This window comes from Leptonychotes weddellii, chromosome 8 (genome assembly GCF_054177405.1).
Source record: "Leptonychotes weddellii isolate Sample4059 chromosome 8, ASM5417740v2, whole genome shotgun sequence".
Lineage (NCBI taxonomy): Eukaryota > Metazoa > Chordata > Mammalia > Carnivora > Phocidae > Leptonychotes > Leptonychotes weddellii.
In genome coordinates, this window is record NC_138376.1 from 55,870,452 (window position 1) to 55,887,176 (window position 16,725).

At 35.8% G+C, this 16,725-nt stretch overlaps 1 protein-coding gene across 7 annotated transcripts in view; it reads left to right on the forward strand.

The window, feature by feature from the left end:
• SENP6 (SUMO specific peptidase 6) overlaps positions 1-16,725 on the forward strand; it is a 116,505-nt gene that overhangs the window by 81,723 nt on the left and 18,057 nt on the right. For all 7 annotated transcript variants that reach the window (XM_081828559.1, XM_081828562.1, XM_081828565.1 and 4 more), the window contains 5 exons: positions 3,703-3,736; positions 4,136-4,330; positions 5,347-5,573; positions 7,104-7,213; positions 7,366-7,482. In XM_081828559.1, the coding sequence (XP_081684685.1) occupies positions 3,703-3,736; positions 4,136-4,330; positions 5,347-5,573; positions 7,104-7,213; positions 7,366-7,482 (683 nt within the window). The remainder of the gene's footprint in view (positions 1-3,702; positions 3,737-4,135; positions 4,331-5,346; positions 5,574-7,103; positions 7,214-7,365; positions 7,483-16,725) is intronic.

Genomic DNA, 16,725 nt, shown 5'->3' on the forward strand with positions numbered 1-16,725 from the left:
TACTGTTTTATGTACTTTATCAAATCTCATTTATTATTGGGTAATTTAATTATTTTAAATTCATTTCATTGCAAGAATTGGTACTATCTGGAAGTGCCAATTTTAAATCTTTTTATTTTATTTTTAGTCTTTTTTTTTTTAAAGATTTATTTATTTGAGAGAGAAAGAGCATAAGCAGGGGGAGGAGAAGGGGCAGAGGGAGAGGGAGAAGCAGAGTCCCCACTGAACAGGGAGCCCGATGCAGGCCTCAATTCCAGGACTCTGGGATCATGACCTGAGTCAAAGGCAGGCATTTAACTGACTAAGCCACCCAGGCACCCCTTTTATTTTATGTCAGGTTAGGTTAGGTTAGGTTATTCTTAAGTAAGCTCTCTACACCCATCATGGGCTGAACTTATGACCCTGAGATCAAGAATCACATACTCTACCAAGTGAGCCAGCCAATTTTATTTAAAAGTAGTGCCTTTAAAAGCAAATACTTTTATTTTACAGGAAAATGGCTTACATTGTTAGGAATACCATATATACCCAAATATAATGCAATTCCTCATTTTTCCAGTGAGAAAATTGAGAAGATATAAAACTAACTTAAATTTAGAAACTCTTGGAGATGATGGTAAAATAGCCCAGTGTCTACTTGTAATTTAGTTACACACAAATTTTTTTTTTTTTTTAAAGATTTTATTTATTTATTCATGAGAGAGAGAGAGAGGGAGAGGCAGAGGGAGAGGCAGGCTCCCCGCAGAGCAGGGAGCCCAATGCGGGACTCGATCCCGGGACTCCAGGATCATGACCTGAGCCGAAGGCAGTCGCTTAACCAACTGAGCCACCCAGGCGCCCTAAATTTATTTTATATTTCTTTGCTTCCTTTTTCTGCATTGTGAAAATTTTTAAACAGAAGAGTTGAAATAATTTTACAGTGAACACTTCTAAAACTCCCAGCTAGATTCTGCCGTTAGCATTTTACTAAACTTGCTTTTCATGTATCTGTTCATCTTTCTATATATCAGTCCAACTTATTTTTAAGTAGGTTCCACACCCAGTCTGGGTCTTGAACTCAAAATCCTGAGATCCAAGAGTTGTATGCTCTACTGAGTGAGCCAGGCGAATTATGTCCAAAGTCTAGAATGTCCAATTAATTAATTTTTAAAATTTTAGTGACCATATAGTGTAATACTAGTTTCTAAGGTGGAGTTCAGTGATTCATCACTTACGTACAACACCCAGTGCTCATCAGAAGCCCTCTTTAATACCCATCACCCATCTAGCCCATCTCCCACCCACCTCCCTCTATCAATACTCAGTTTGTTCTCTATTGTTAAGAGTCTCTTGTGGTGGGGTGCCTGGTTGGCTCAGTCGATTAAGCGTCTGCCTTCAGCTTGGGTCATGATCCCGGGGTCCTGGTATCAAGCCCCATTGTTGGGCTCCCTGCTCAGCGGGGAGTGTGTTTCTCTCTCTCCCTCCTCTCCTCCCTCCCCTCGTGCTCTCTCTCTCTCTCTCAAATAAATAAAATCTTAAAAAAAAAAAAAAGTCTCTTGTGGTTTAGGGGCACCTGGCTGGCTCAGTTGGTTAAGTGTCTGACTCCAGATTTCATCTCAGGTCATGATCTCAGGGTTGTGAGATCGAGCCTGCTGTCAGGCTCCAAGCTGGATGTGGAGCCTGCTTAAGATTCTTAAAATTCTTTCTCTCTTCCTTCTGCCCCTCTTCCCCCTCTCTTTCTCTCTCCCTCTCAAAAAAAAACAAAAAAAAAAAAAAAAAAAAGAAAGTTTCTTATGGTTTCTCTCTCCTTTTCTCTTTTCCCCCTTCCCATATGTTCCTCTGTTTTCTTCTTAAATTCCACATGAGTGAGTCAGATGGTATTTATCTTTTTCTGACTTATTTCACATAGCATAATATGCTCTAGCTCCATCCACATCGTTGCAAATGGCCTCCAGTTTATTTTTAAATGCATTTTGAAATTCCTGTGTCTATGTTTTTCACTCTCTTAATGTAACACACAAAGTTGAGTATTAATTCAGGATATAGTGGGCTTAATATGTCTTCTCTGTGTTAAAAGAATTTAGTTAGAAAATCACCTTTTAGGGGCGCCTGGGTAGCTTAGTCGTTAAGCGTCTACCTTCGGCTCAGGTTATGATCCCGGGGTCCTAGAATTGGACCCCACATCGGGCTCCCTGCTCTTTGGGAAGCCTGCTTCTCCCTCTCCCACTCCCCCTGTTTGTGTTCCCTCTCTTGCTGTGTCTCTCTCTGTCAAATAAATAAATAAAATCTTAAAAAAAAAAAAAGAAGGAAAATCACCTTTTATAACTACCAGTAATAACTGATTGAGACAAGATCTTCAGTGGATGCTAAAGCCATTAGCAGAAAGGTTATTAGGCAATAGGATATTCACAAGCTTTCAAGTATCTCTCCACAGATTACTTAACAGCGGAAAGACCTGGCACATTGCCTTTGCCAAGTGATTAAGCTTTGTATCAGTAATGGGACAGCCTGACATCATGTGCCTTCAAATATGATATAGTAGGAGGTATAAAACATCACCTGTATGCTATATTTGCTGGAAATGTGTGGCCTGAATTTTAAAATGAGGCAACACAAGTTCAAGATTTGTCTATTTTGCAGAACCTAGCCTGGATTCTTCAATGGTCATGTCATGAAGAACAGAAGGGGGCAAATTTCTGGTCCTGACTGGGGTAGACAAAAAAGACAAATGTAACCTTGACAGAATCATGAATTGGAGCACAATAAAAGGGGCATCTGGGTGGCTCAGTCAGTTACGCATCTGCCTTCAGCATAGGTCATGATCCCAGGGTCCTGGGATCCAGCCCCACGTTGGGCACCCTGCTCAGCAGGGAGCCTACTTCTCCCTCTCCTGCTCCCCCGGCTTGTGCTCTCTCTCTCTCTGTCAAATAAATAAATACAATCTTAAAATAAATCACAATAAAGAACAGTTTTGAATAATTGGGAAAGTTTGAGTAAGAAGTATATATTGGATGGAGTTAATCTTGATCTTCTTAGATATGGTAATGCTGTTTTGGGTGTGTAGGAGAACATCTTTGTTCTTGGGAGATGTATCCTGAAGGATTTAGGGATGGACTATCATGATGCCGTCTGCTTGTTTTATGCTGGTTTAGCAAAAAGGAGATGTGTATGTACATAGAGTGATGGGGAGTAGGTGTGGCAAAATTTTAACAGTCGTTGAATCTAGGTAAGGAGTATTTAGGATTTCATTGTAATATTTGGTCAACATTTCTTTGAAGTTCTAAGAAATAAACCAATAATATAAGAAATGTTCTAAGTGGGGTGCCTGGGTGGCTCAGTCGTTAAGCATCTGCCTTAGGCTCAGGTCATGATCTCAGGGTCCTGGGATCGAGCCCCACATTGGGCTCCCTGCTCAGTGGGGAGCCTGCTCTCTCTCTCCCACTCCCCCTGCTTGTGTTCCCTCTCTCACTGTCTCTCTCTCTGTCAAATAAATAAATAAAATCTTAAAAAAAAAAAAATGTTCTAAGTGCTTGAATAAAAAGGTGAAGCTTGCCTTTCTGAAAGATAATTTGGAGTGGGGGGATATTTCATATTTAAGTACATGGTAGATGGTTTCGTTTTTCTGCCCTCTGTAGTCTAAGTCTCAAATAATGTGTCATTTAGGGTATTTGTAGCAAAATCTTCATAAGACCGTGGTTGGTACTAATTTATCTTATTTTTTAGTTTTGTTTAGATTTTATCAAGATACAGCTAGAAGGTAAGCTTTTTTATGTCTTTTTACTCACTAAAGCTTTCTTTACAATAAAACACTTTACAGGAATAAAATATTAAATGATATTCATGAAGTTCATGAAGATGATTAGTTATTACATATATCTTCTTAACAAAGGGCATGTATCTTAATAGTGTAATTTCATTCTGTAACATCATAAAACCTATGTTTAATTTTATAAGTATACTTCATTAGAAACCCCTTCATTTGGAAAAAATGTAGAAGTTTCTTTAAGATAGTTATATTTTTCATTTCCCACTACACTTAATATTTTTAGAGTGTAGCAAATATGTGGTTAACTTTAAACTTGTATTTCCTCATCGTTTCCTCCATTCATGATTTTAAGAATTGATTCCTTTTCTAATTCCATTTATTTTCCCCCAGAACCAGAAAATGATCCTGTAGGGATTACTTTAAATACCTCTGATCTAACTAAATGTGAATGGTGTAATGTCCGAAAATTGCCAGTCGTGTTTCTTCAGACAATACCAGCAGTTTATCAAAAGCTGAGCATGCAACTGCAAATGAATATGGAGGATAAAGTTTGGAATGATTCTAAGGGAACAAATAAATTAAAAAGTAAGTTTTATAGAACACATGATGATAATACATACAATGCATTGCATGGCAGAGTGTGAATGTGCTTTAATAGATGCCTTAGATGTGTATTATCTATAATCCTTATAGTGATCTTGTAAGATATATAATGTGTATTTATATGTATACACACATATATATATTATGTAATATAATTCCCATGTTATAGATGAGGAGAAAAGCCCACAGAAAGTGGAATTTCTAAAGATGAAACCCAGGTTTACCCATTTAGAAAGTTTTCGAAATGGGTTAAAACTCAAAAAAGGTTTGCACTCCTTATTTTAACACTATAATCTGAGTAAAATGAAAATTTTGTAATGCACTGGTAGGAGTGCTAAGTATAAATCAACCATATAATTCTGGAATCCTTGAAACAGCCTGAGTAGGAAGTTTGCTGGCTCATAGAATAAGTCTTCATCCTCTACAATAATAGAGGTAGTTCTCCAGTTTGTTTCCCTTCACCTCTAACATTTATGACATAGCATGACTAATTGTAAAGTAAATACTTTTCAGTAGTAATTGCTTTAGCTTAATGATGAATAAATGATAGCTACTATTAAAGCTGCAAGAATCAGCACATTAGTGAATAGCAGTTTTTGCAGTTAAATTCTCTAGAGATATTAATAGTTCACCTGGCAGTTTTTTATTTGTGTTTGACAAAAATGTTAATTGAAATATATTTAAAATTATATACAGATTCTATGAGATGAAATAGATTAGTTACATCCATGAATAGATTTGTTCTTAAGCTTGCTGCTAGGGTAATGTATTCTGGTTCCTTTTTCTTGATAACTTTTAGGTGACATTGTTAGGTAACACTGTCACTGGTCTTTATTCCAGTATTTATTATATATCCACTGTATACCGAGCAGTATTTTGAACATTTACACCAGATTTCTGGTGATATCCTTGGAAAGAACTAGTTGTTACTCTTTTCTAATATCTATTTGCCTATTTTTTTTTCTTTTATACTTAAAGTTATATTGATTTCTTTTCAGATTTGGAAGAACAATACATAATTTTAATTTTTCAAAATGGCCTTGATCCCCAGGCAAATATGGTATTTGAAAGTATCATTACTGACATTGGCATAAAGAATAATGTGTCCAATTTTTTTGCAAAAATCCCCTTTGAAGAAGCCAATAGCAGACTTGTTGCCTGTACAAGAACATATGAAGAGAGCATCAAAGGAAGTTGTGTGCAGAAAGAAAACAAAATTAAAAACGTAATTATGTTTTTTAGTTTTTAAAATAATGGGTAGCTTTAAAGCGAAATATGTTTCATTATACTGCTCATTTTGGAGTTAGATCTTTTTAATTCCATTTCAGAATTATTTGCTTTTATATGTGATTTGTAAACTATCTTGTGGCAAAACATTAATGGCGGGTAGGTGACTTGTGACATAAATAGTACTTGATATAGGTCTCAGAAGCAGTTTTAGTTCCTTTCCACACTGTATTCTTTTCATCTTTTCTTTTTCTTTCATCCTTTTTTCTCCCCCCCCCACTCTGAACATACATGTTCATATACTGCTACATTCAAACTGATTGTTACTTTTTTTTTTTAAAGATTTTATTTATTTTGACGGAAAGAGCAAGCACACAAGCAGGGGTAGTGGCAGTCAGAGGGAGAGGGAGAAGGAGGCTCCCCACCAAGCAGGGAGCCCAATGTGGGACTCAATCCCAGGACCCTGGAGTCATGACCTGAGCCAAAGGCAGACACTTAACTGACTGAGCCACCCAGGAGCCCCCAAATTGATTGTTACTCTTAAATTTGCTAGTGGTTCCCAATGATGCCATTGGCTTCAATACAGATAAAGGAATTTTGGTCCTTGATGTACATTTATAAGTAACATGTGCATACATGGTTGAAAACTTAGGAAACAATACATGCCATTTGATTGTGTCTATCAACATATGTATCCAGTTCTGGAATAACTAATCATATAGTGGGTTACTATGAAGCCAGCTGAACCAAAAGCTGTGTATTCTTATAACACATAGTATAATGTTAAATAACACAAATTTGTCCCCTAACCCTGCAACTGAATTTAACCGACTTAATTTATTAGAAATACTTAAAATCTTTCAACCTGCCTACAGTTTGGAAATAGGGCTATTCAAGGCACAATTTTGGTGAAGTCAAGAGAGGTCTCACAGAGAAGAGCTATTCACACAGTTAGTGGGTTCACAAAAAGAACAGAAGAAAAGGGAACCATTCCCTTTCTTTTGCAGAACTAGCTGCAAGAGATTATTAATGAGGAAGAAAAGAGCAACTGAAGCCATAAGGCAGCTGTGATAGAATAAAATTTCAATGCAAGGCTCTTTCTTTAAGGACTTCATTCTGGGGAACTGAATTTCGTTGGACTGTGTTCCCTGAGCCTCTGCTCCCATATCTCATGGATTGCCTAGTCATTGAACTTAGGTGGGCCTCCACTCCCAGAATCAAAAACCATTATATCTGTTCTTTGGATTTACAGATATAATCTTAATTTAATAAGGATGATAGAGATCATAGACAAGATACCAGAAAACCATTGTTACAAAAATTGGAAAAGTATCATTGTTCGAGAAACTATACATACAGAGAATGTGGGCCCTAGTTTTGCCTGCTTCTTATTTTTAATTGTTAAAAATCATGTATACTTTTTCATATTTAAAAATTTTTTAAATTGTAAGGTATTCTTGCCTTGTGCTTGCTTTTTTATTGAAAAATTTCCCAATTGATTTTGTAAACTGATAATATCCTTTACCAGGTGTCCCTTGAATCTAAAATACAACTTAAAAACAAGCAAGAATTTCAATTTTTTGATGATGATGAAGAAACTGGAGAGAATCATACCATCTTCATGGGCCCTGTGGAAAAGTGAGAATATTCATTTACATTGCAATGCTTTTAAATTTGTTTTCTGTTTTATTACATTTCAGTTACATACATACACACACGTATGTATTTGTTCATTTGCTTGTGGTTTATTTTTTTTTGTTTTTTAATTTGTTTGTTTTATTTTGTTACAGATTGATAGTATATCCACCACCTCCAGCTAAGGGAGGCATCTCTGTTACTAATGAGGATCTGCACTGTCTAAGTGAAGGAGAATTTTTAAATGATGTTATTATAGACTTTTATTTGAAGTAAGTTAATTTTCTACTTTCTTTTAACATATCTTTAACATTCTATAATATATATCTTTGTTTTCTAGAATCAGAACTGTTTGGGTTTTGAATTCCATCACTGCCACTTAATTGTGTGACATTTGGGAAATTAATGTCTCTACCTGTGTTTTCTCATTTAAAAAGTGAGAAGAATAATGACATCTAAAAGGCTATGAGAATTAAATAATACACGTCAAGCATTAGGAAAATACTTGGCACATGCAGCATGTTCATAAATGCTAGCTTATTGTATTGTTACATTACACTGTTTTAAGCCTTTAAAAAATTGTTACTACTCTAATTTAGGTAATAAACTGTTGAGCAAGCACAAAAGTATGATTTTACTTGATATTCATCAAGTGCTAGCTATGTGCCACATACTGTGTTAGAAGTTTATGGTCTTGTAGGGAAACACAAATACAGGATTAAAGATTGACGGAAGTATTAACATGGTATAGACGCAGCAGCAAAAGAATGCTTCATTCTCTTTGGGGGTTGGGAAATATAAGGGACCAAGAAGCTTTCCTGGAAGAGCTTACATCATGACCCAGTATACACATGCATATACATGTATGTGCAGTGTGTTTATACATGTATAAATTTGTATGTGTTTACTGGTTTGTGGTATAAAGTGAGTGTGTATATGAAACAAAACAACTATCAGTGTATCCAGCACTTGCCAGTATTTTCTAGTTTATTCAAATGTATTTCATAAAACAATATTTTTTTGAAGAACTGGTTGTTGAAAGCTGCTAGATTGATTTTATAGCCTACTAATGGTTGCAGCCAGCAGTTTGGGAAAAGAGTACATTGTTGGGAAAAGAGTACATTGTTAAAAAGAGTGAAAGGTTTTGATCAGAGATGTGGTATAATAATTGAGCTTCCTTTTTTTTTTAATATAAAGGTTTTTATTTATTTATTAGAGCACAAGCAGGTGGAGCAGCAGAGGGAGAGGGAGAAGCAGGCTTCTCACTGAGCAAGGAGCCCGATGTGGGGCTTGATCTCAGGACCCTGGGATCATGACCTGAGCCAAAGGCAGACGCTTAAAGACTGAGCCACCCAGGCGTCCCATAATTGAGCTTCCTTAAGATCATTCGACAAGCATGTTCATTGTGGATGTCTAGATGAGAGATGATTTAAGGAAATTTAATTAAGGTGATAAAAGAAGCCTGATTAACGGGCACTTGGGTGGCTCAGTTGGTTAAGCTTCCAACTCTTGATTTCAGCTCAGGTCTTCATCTCAGGATTGTGAGTTCAAGCCCCACGTTGGACTCCACACTGAGCATGGAGCCTACTTAAAAAAAAAGAAAGCCTGATTAAGGCATTTTAATTGGAATGCAGAGGAAATAAATGTTTTTTAAGAGGTACAGTTCTTTAGCAACTGAATGAATGGATATTAAGAAGGAGAGGAATGGTTGGCAGATAACTCCTAGCTTTCTGACTAGTGAGACCTGCTAAATGATTTTGTCATTGACTGTGAAGCAATGAACAAAAACAGAACGGATTTGTTTGGGGGTGGGGGTGAGTTTGCTTTTAGATGTTTGTGATACAACAAAAGGGACAGGGCCAATAAACAGTTGAGTATATGGCTCTGAAGGTCATTTGAGTTCTGGCCTGGAGACATAAAAAGTTAGGAGGCTTTACTTTGCAAGTGGTAGTTTAATTATGAGAATAGGTAAAATTGCTTAGGTAGAAATACAGAATGAGAAAAAGAGCTATAAGGACAGAATCTGGAGAGTTAGGGAAGAAAGAGATTCTTATGAATAAATTCTGAAGGATTTGAGAGGTAAGAAGAGAAATCCATAGTGGGTTATGTCCTGAAATTGAAGGGAGTTGAAAGCTTTAAAAGAGGATACATTTAGTGGGGTCAGTACAGCAGAGGTTAAGGCAGATAAGGGCTCAGAATAACTTTAAGGTCACAGTGACCCTGAGCTAATAGGGGTCAGATGTAGACCTGGACTTGTACCCTTGTGCCTGGGGGTAATGAGGTACTCTGTTCTCTCTCTGTCCAGCAGAGGTGTATCAGTGGAGGCCTAGTGGGGAGACTCCCATCCCTCCTTGTAACACAGAGCCCCTCTATCTCTCATAATAGTGGCCTAGTAGAGAACCTGAACTTCCATCCCCACCTGGCAGTAATGAGGTGGAGCCCGCTGCACCTACTAGAAGGTGGTACTGGGGAGGCCTCCTAAAGCACAAGAATTAAATAAGATCTAGAATCCTGTAACATAATACTCAAAATGCCCATATTTCAATCGAAAATTACTTCTCTCACTAACAAGCAGAGAGATCTCAAATGGAACGAGAAAATATAATGTAAATAGTCAACACCAAGATGGCACAGATATTAGAATTATTAGAATTAGAATTGTTAGAATTAGAATTATTAGAATTAGAATTATGACAGATTTTAAAGCATCCATTATAAAAATTCTTCAGGGAAAAATTGTGAACATATGTGAAACTTATGAAAAAATAGATATAAACAAGAAAGAAACGGAAATTTTAGAAGTGAAACTATAATAACAAATAAAAACTTTTATAGGCTCAACAGCAAAATGGAGAGGACAGAGGAAAGAATGAGTGACCTGGAAGATAGAACATATCACCAACTACATCCTATTTATTTATTTATTTTATTTACTTTAGTTTTTTTATTTATTCATTCGAGACACAGAGAGAGAGAGAACATGAGCAGGGGGAGAAGCAGAGGGAGTGGGAGAAGCAGGCTCCCCACTGAGCAGGGAACCCGATGCAGGGCTCAGTCCCAGGACCCTGGGATCATGACCTGAGCCAAAGGCAGACACCTACCCATCTGAGCCACCCAGGCGCCCTTTTATCTATCTATCTATCTATCTATCTATCTATCTATCTATCTATCTATCTATCTATCTATTTTTAAGATTTATTTATGTATTTGAGGTGGGAAGTGGCAAGAAAGGGGGAGAGGGAAAAAGAGAATCTTAAATGGACTCCCCACTGAGCACGGAGCCTAAGGTAGAGCTCCATCTCCCGACCCTGAGATAATGCCCTGAGCCTAAATCAGGAGTCAGACGCTGAACTGACTGAGCCACCCAGGCAACCCTAATTACATTCAATTTAAATGCACTATTTATATCTCAATTAGAAGACCAAGATCGGCAGAGTAGTGGACTAATTAAATACCATAGCCCAACTATGTCCTGTCTTCAAAGATAATAATATATGTAAGTTGAAAATAAAAGGACAATAAAAGATACTAAACAAATATTAAAGCAAAAGTTAACTATATTATTATCAGAAAAATAAAAAACAATTACCTGGGCTAGAAAGGGACACCATGCAATAAGTGAATCCACCAAGAAGACTTAGCAATCCTAAATGGGTATGTACCATACAACAGAGTTACAAAATATGTGAAACAAAAATGAACTGATCTAAAAAGAGAAAAAGACAAATCCACAAATACAGCTGGAGACTTCAATTACCCTCTCTCAACAATTTTTAGAACAACTAAACAAAATTGACAAGGTCAACATCTTCAACCAACAGGATATACTTCACGTCAGGGGTGACTTTATATTCTGTTTATGTTAACTATATCCTATTTTCAAAGGCATTTTCCTTTTGAAGATTGGATAGTAGTGGAATATGTTTCAGTAAATTATAAAATGTATCATAGATTTACTAGCAAGAGAAACTGCCCTAGATTTTAAATGCTTAACTTTGCAGATGTTAGACCCCTCTGAGACCTAACAAACACATTCAAGAATGAGTTAAAAAAAAAAAAAAAAGAGTTCAAAGTTCTTCATAGCTAAGACAAAAGATGTTATCTCCTACAAATGGCCAACAAGTGTATGAAAGAATTTTCAGTATTATTCATCAGGGAAATACAAGTCAAACCCACAAAAAGTTATCACCATTTGGATGGCTACTATCAAAAAAAAGTAAGAAAAGAATATAAGTGTTGCTGAGAATGTGGGTAAATTGGATTCCTTGTGCACTGCTGGTGGGAATATAAAATGGTACAGCCACTAAGGGAAACAGTATAGTGGCTCCTCAAAAATTAAAAATAGAACTACCCTACAATCCAGCAATCCTACTTCTGGATATATATCCAAAAGAATTGAAAAGTATGGTCTCAAAGAGATACTTGCACATCCGTGCTCGTAGTAGCCAAGAGGTGGAAGCAACTCACATGTCCATTGATGGATGAGTGGATAAACAAAATGTGGTATATAGATACAGAGGAATATTACTCAGTTTTAAAAAGAAAGGAAATCTGTCACATGCTACAACATGGATGAATCTGGAAGACATTATGCAAAGTGAAATAAGCCAGTCACAAAAACAAGTAGTGTATGATTCCACTTATATTAGATGTCTGAAATAGTCATATTCATAGAAAAAGGAAAAAAATGGTGGTTATCAAAAGCTGAAGGGTGGGGGAAAAAGGAATTGTTTAATGAGTATAGAGTTTCTGTTTTGCAAGTTCTGGAGATCTGTTTCACAACCATGTGAGTATACTTAACACTACTGAACGGTACACTTTTAAAAATGGTTAAGATTGGGGGGGCCCCTCACTGGCTCAGGCGGTGGAGCATGCAACTCTTGATCTTGGGGTTGTGAGTTCGAGCCCCACATTGGGTGTAGAGATTATTTAAAAATATTTTTTCAAAAGATGTTTAAGATTGGGAGTGCTTGGCTGCCCCAGTCAGTGGAGCATGAGTCTTGGCCTCAGGATTGTGGGTTCGAGCCCCACTTTGGGTGTAGAGATTACTTTAAAAATAAAATCTTTTTAAAAAATGGTTAAGATTGTAAATTTGCTGTTATTCATTTTTATCATAATTTTTTAAAAATATTATCTCTTAATTCTAATGTATACTACCTTAAGAAACCAAGCGAAAAGTCTTGAGTGTGCAGAACAGTACCACTGTTGTTGGATGAGGTGTTGTTCTGTGAACGTCAGTTTGGTCAAGTTGTTTGGTAGTGCTCTTTGGGTCATCTTTGTCCTTACTGATTTTATACCTACTTGTTTTATCAGTTATTGAGAAGGTTATATATATACTAAGTATGTGTGTGTGTGTATGTATACACTTGGATCTCCAAGTATAATAATGGATTTGTCTGTTTTTCCTTTCAAATTCATTTTGCCTTATGTATTTTGGATATTTGTTGTTAGGTACATACAAGTTTATGTTTCTTGGAGAATCAACCCTTTGTCATTTGTAATGTCTCTCTGTATCCTTGATAATGTCCTTGTTCTTAAGCCTACTTTGTTCAAAATGAATATAGTTACTCCAGCTTTCTGTTGGTTTTTGTTTGCATGGTGTGTATTTTTCATCCCTTTACTTTTAATTTATTTTTTTTAATAGTTTTTGGTTTTGAAAGCATATAGTTGGATCTGAAAAATAAGTTGAATGCCTGTGTTTTGTTTACATTGTAGCTTATTATATTTCATACTTAAATCTTTACTTTTTACACTGAGATAGAGATTTTATAGTATTTGTGTATACTCTTGAAATTCTTTATCTGTGTATACTCCTGAAATTCTTTACATTTTCAGGAGGCCCCTTAACATTTTATAGTAGCACTTTAAAACTACATTAAAGTTACATTATCTAAAAGCTCTGCCTTTTCTGATGCAAATCAGTATTCCAAATAAAAAAGGAAACCTAACAAAATGCATGGTTTTTAAAAAATCTGTTTATGGGGTACCTGGATGGCTCAACTGGTTAAGCATCTGACTCTTGATTTCAGCTCAGGTCATGATCTCAGGGTCCTGGGATTGAGCCCCATATCACACGCCCCACTCAGCAGAGAGTCTGCTTAAGGATTCTCTCTCTCTCTCTCTTTCTCTCTCTGACCCTACCCCCGCTTGCACTTTAGCGCTTTCTCTCTCTCTAAAATAAAATAAATCTTTAAAAAAATAAAAATCTGTTTCTGTCTCATGACATGCTTAGAAGTTAAAAAGAAACTTTTTTCTTAAACTTCTACCAGACTGCTCGTTCTTTTCCATTTCTAACTCTACAAGTAGGAAACAAACTTTTTTTCACAGTGACTTTTTTTTTTCTTAACATACAGTGTTGTGTTAGTTTCAGGTGTATAATGGTACAATGGTTCAACAGTTCTGTACATTACTCAGTGCTCATCAAGATAAATGTACTCTTAATCCCGATTATCTAGTTCATCTATCCCCCCACCCATTTCTCTGGCAACCACCAGTTCTGTTTTTAACAGTCTGGGAGGGGGATTGTCTCTTTTTCTCATTGTTTGTCTTGTTTCTTAAATGCCACACATGAGTGAAATCATATGATATTTGTCTTTCTCTGACTTATTTTACTTAGCATATACCCTCTAGGTCCACCCATCTTGTTGCAAATGGCAAGATCTCATTCTTTTTGGTGGCTCAGTAATAATCCAGTGTGTGTGTGTGTGTGTGTGTGTACACACCACATTTTTATCCATTCATATATGGATAAACATTTGGATTGCTGCCACCTCTTTGCTATTGTAGTTAATGCTGTGATAAATATAGGGGTGCATATGTCTTTTCAAATTGGTGTTTTCATTTTCTTTGGAAAAATACCCAGTAGTGGAATTACTGGATCATAGAGTATTCATTCTATTTTTTAATTTTTGAGGCACTTCCTACTGTTCTTCCACAGTGGCTGCACCAGCTTGCATTCTCACCAACAGTGCATGAAGGTTCCTTTTTCCTCCACATTTTCACCAATACTTGTTATTTCTTGTGTTTTTTTATTTTATCATTCTGTCAGGTATTTTTATGGTTTTTGATTTGCATTTTCCCGATGATTAATGATGTTGAACATCTTTTCATGTGTCTGTTGGCCATCTGTATGTCTTTGGGAAAATGTCTATTCATGTCCTCTCCCCATTGTTAATTGATTTGGTTGTTGTTGTTGTTGTTTTCTTTTTCTTTTTCATGTTGAGTTCTTTATATATTTTGGATATTAACCCCTTATTGGATATATCATTTGCAGATATGATGTCTTCTCCCATTTAGTAGGTTGCTTTTTTATTTTGTTGGTTTCCTTCACTTTTTATTTTGGTGTAGTCCCAGTAGTTTAATTTTACTTTTGTTTCACTTGCCTGAAGAGTCATATCTAGAAAAATGTTTCTACGCTGGTCAGAGAAATTACTGCTTATGTTTTCTTCTAGAATTTTTATGGTTTCCGGTCTCGCATTTAGATCTTTAATCTATTTTGAGTTTATTTTTGTGTGTGGTATAAGAAAGTGGTCCAGTTTTATATTTTTGCATGTAGCCATCCAGTTTTCCTAACATCCTTTGTTGAAAAGACTGTTTTTCCCATTGTATATTCTTGCTTCCTTTGTAGATTAATTGACCATATAAGTGTGGGTTTATTTCTGGGCTCTCTATTCTGTTCCATTGATCCATGTGTTCATTTTTGTGCCAGTGCCATACTGTTTTGATTACTACCACTTTGTAGTATTTCTGGAATTTGAGATTGTGTTACCTCCAGCTTTGTTCCTCTTTCTCAAGATTGCTATTCTGGGTCTTTTGTGGTTCCATACAAATTTTAGTATTATTTGTTCTAATTCTGTAAAAAATGTTGGTATTTTGATAGGGATTCTATTAAATCTGTAGATTGCTTTGGGTAGTATAGACATTTTAACAGTATTGGTTCTCCCAATCCATGAGCATGGAATATCCATTTGTTTGCATCATCTTCAGTTTCTTTCATCAGTGTGTTATAGCTTCTAGAGTATGCTTCTTTCATTTCTTTGGTTAAAGATATTCATAGGTAATTTATTAATTTTTCTTTCTCCTACATCATTATTAGTGTATAATCAACAGATTTCTGTAGGTAAACTCGTCCCTGTGACTTTACTGAATTCATTTATTGGTTCTAGCAGTTTTTTGGTAGTCATTTTTTTCTTTCTTAGTGATGGAAGGAGAAGGGGGGCGCTACAGGGAGAGAGAATCTTAAGCAGGCTCCATGCCCAGCACAGAGCCCAATGTGGGCTCAATCTCATGACCCTGAGATCATGACCTGAGCCAAAATCAAGAGTTGGACGCTTAACCAACTGAACCACTGAGGTGACCCTTTCTGGTGGAGTCTTTAGAGTTTGTATATAGTATCATGTCATCTGCAAATAGTGAAAGTTTTACTTCTTCCTTACTAATGTGGCTGCTTTTTTATTCTTTTTCTTGTCTGATTGCTGTGGGTAGGACTTCTAGTACTATAGTAAATAAAAGTTTTGAGAGTGACCATCCTTGTTCTGTTCCTGATCTTAGAGGAAAAGTTATGTTTTCACCATTGAATATGATGTTAACTGGGTTTTTCATGTATGGCCTTTATTATGTTGAGGTATGTTCCCTCTAAACTTTGTTGAGAGTTTTTGTCATGAACAGATGTTGTACTTTGTCCTGTGTTTTTTCTGCATCTATTGACATAATCTGGTTTTTATCCTTTCCCTTGTTAATGTGATGTATCATGTTGATTGATTTGTGAATACTAAACCACCCTTGTATCCCAGGAATAAATCCAAATTGATAATGATGAATGATTTTTTTTTAATGTATCATTGAATTTGGTTTGTAAATATTTTGTTGAGGACTTTTGCATCTATGTTCATTAGAGGTACTGGCCCGTAGTTCTGGGTTTTTTTGTAGTGTTTTTATCTGGTTTTGGTATCAGGGTAATACTGACCTTGTAGAATGAATTTGGAAGCTTTACTTTCTCTTCTATTTTTTGAAACAGTTTGAGTAGAACAGTTACCAACTTTTCTTTAAAGTTTTAGAAGAATTCACCAGTGAAGCCATCCAGTCCCAGATGTTTATTTGTTGGGAGTTCTTTGATTACTGATTCAATTTTATTCCTGGTAGTCAGTCTGTTCTAATTTTCTATTTCTTCTTGCTTCAGTTTTAGAAGGTTGTATATTTCTAGGTTGTCTAATTTGTTGACAAAGAATTTTTCATAATATTCTCATAATTTTCTGTATTCCTCTGGTGGTTTTTATTTCTCCTTCATTTTTTTATTTTATTTTATTTATTTGAGTCTTCAAGATCAGATCTTGCAAATCATAGTTTTACTCTCAAACATCACTTTTCATTCATTGAAAATAATCTATTAGTTACCATTGCCTAGAATATGAAGTAAATCTTGCTAATAAAGTCTTTCAGGTGTAAGAAAGGTTGATGTTGGCTAAATAGATATTTGATCACTGACTGTTTTTAGTATAAACTGTTAAATTCATTAT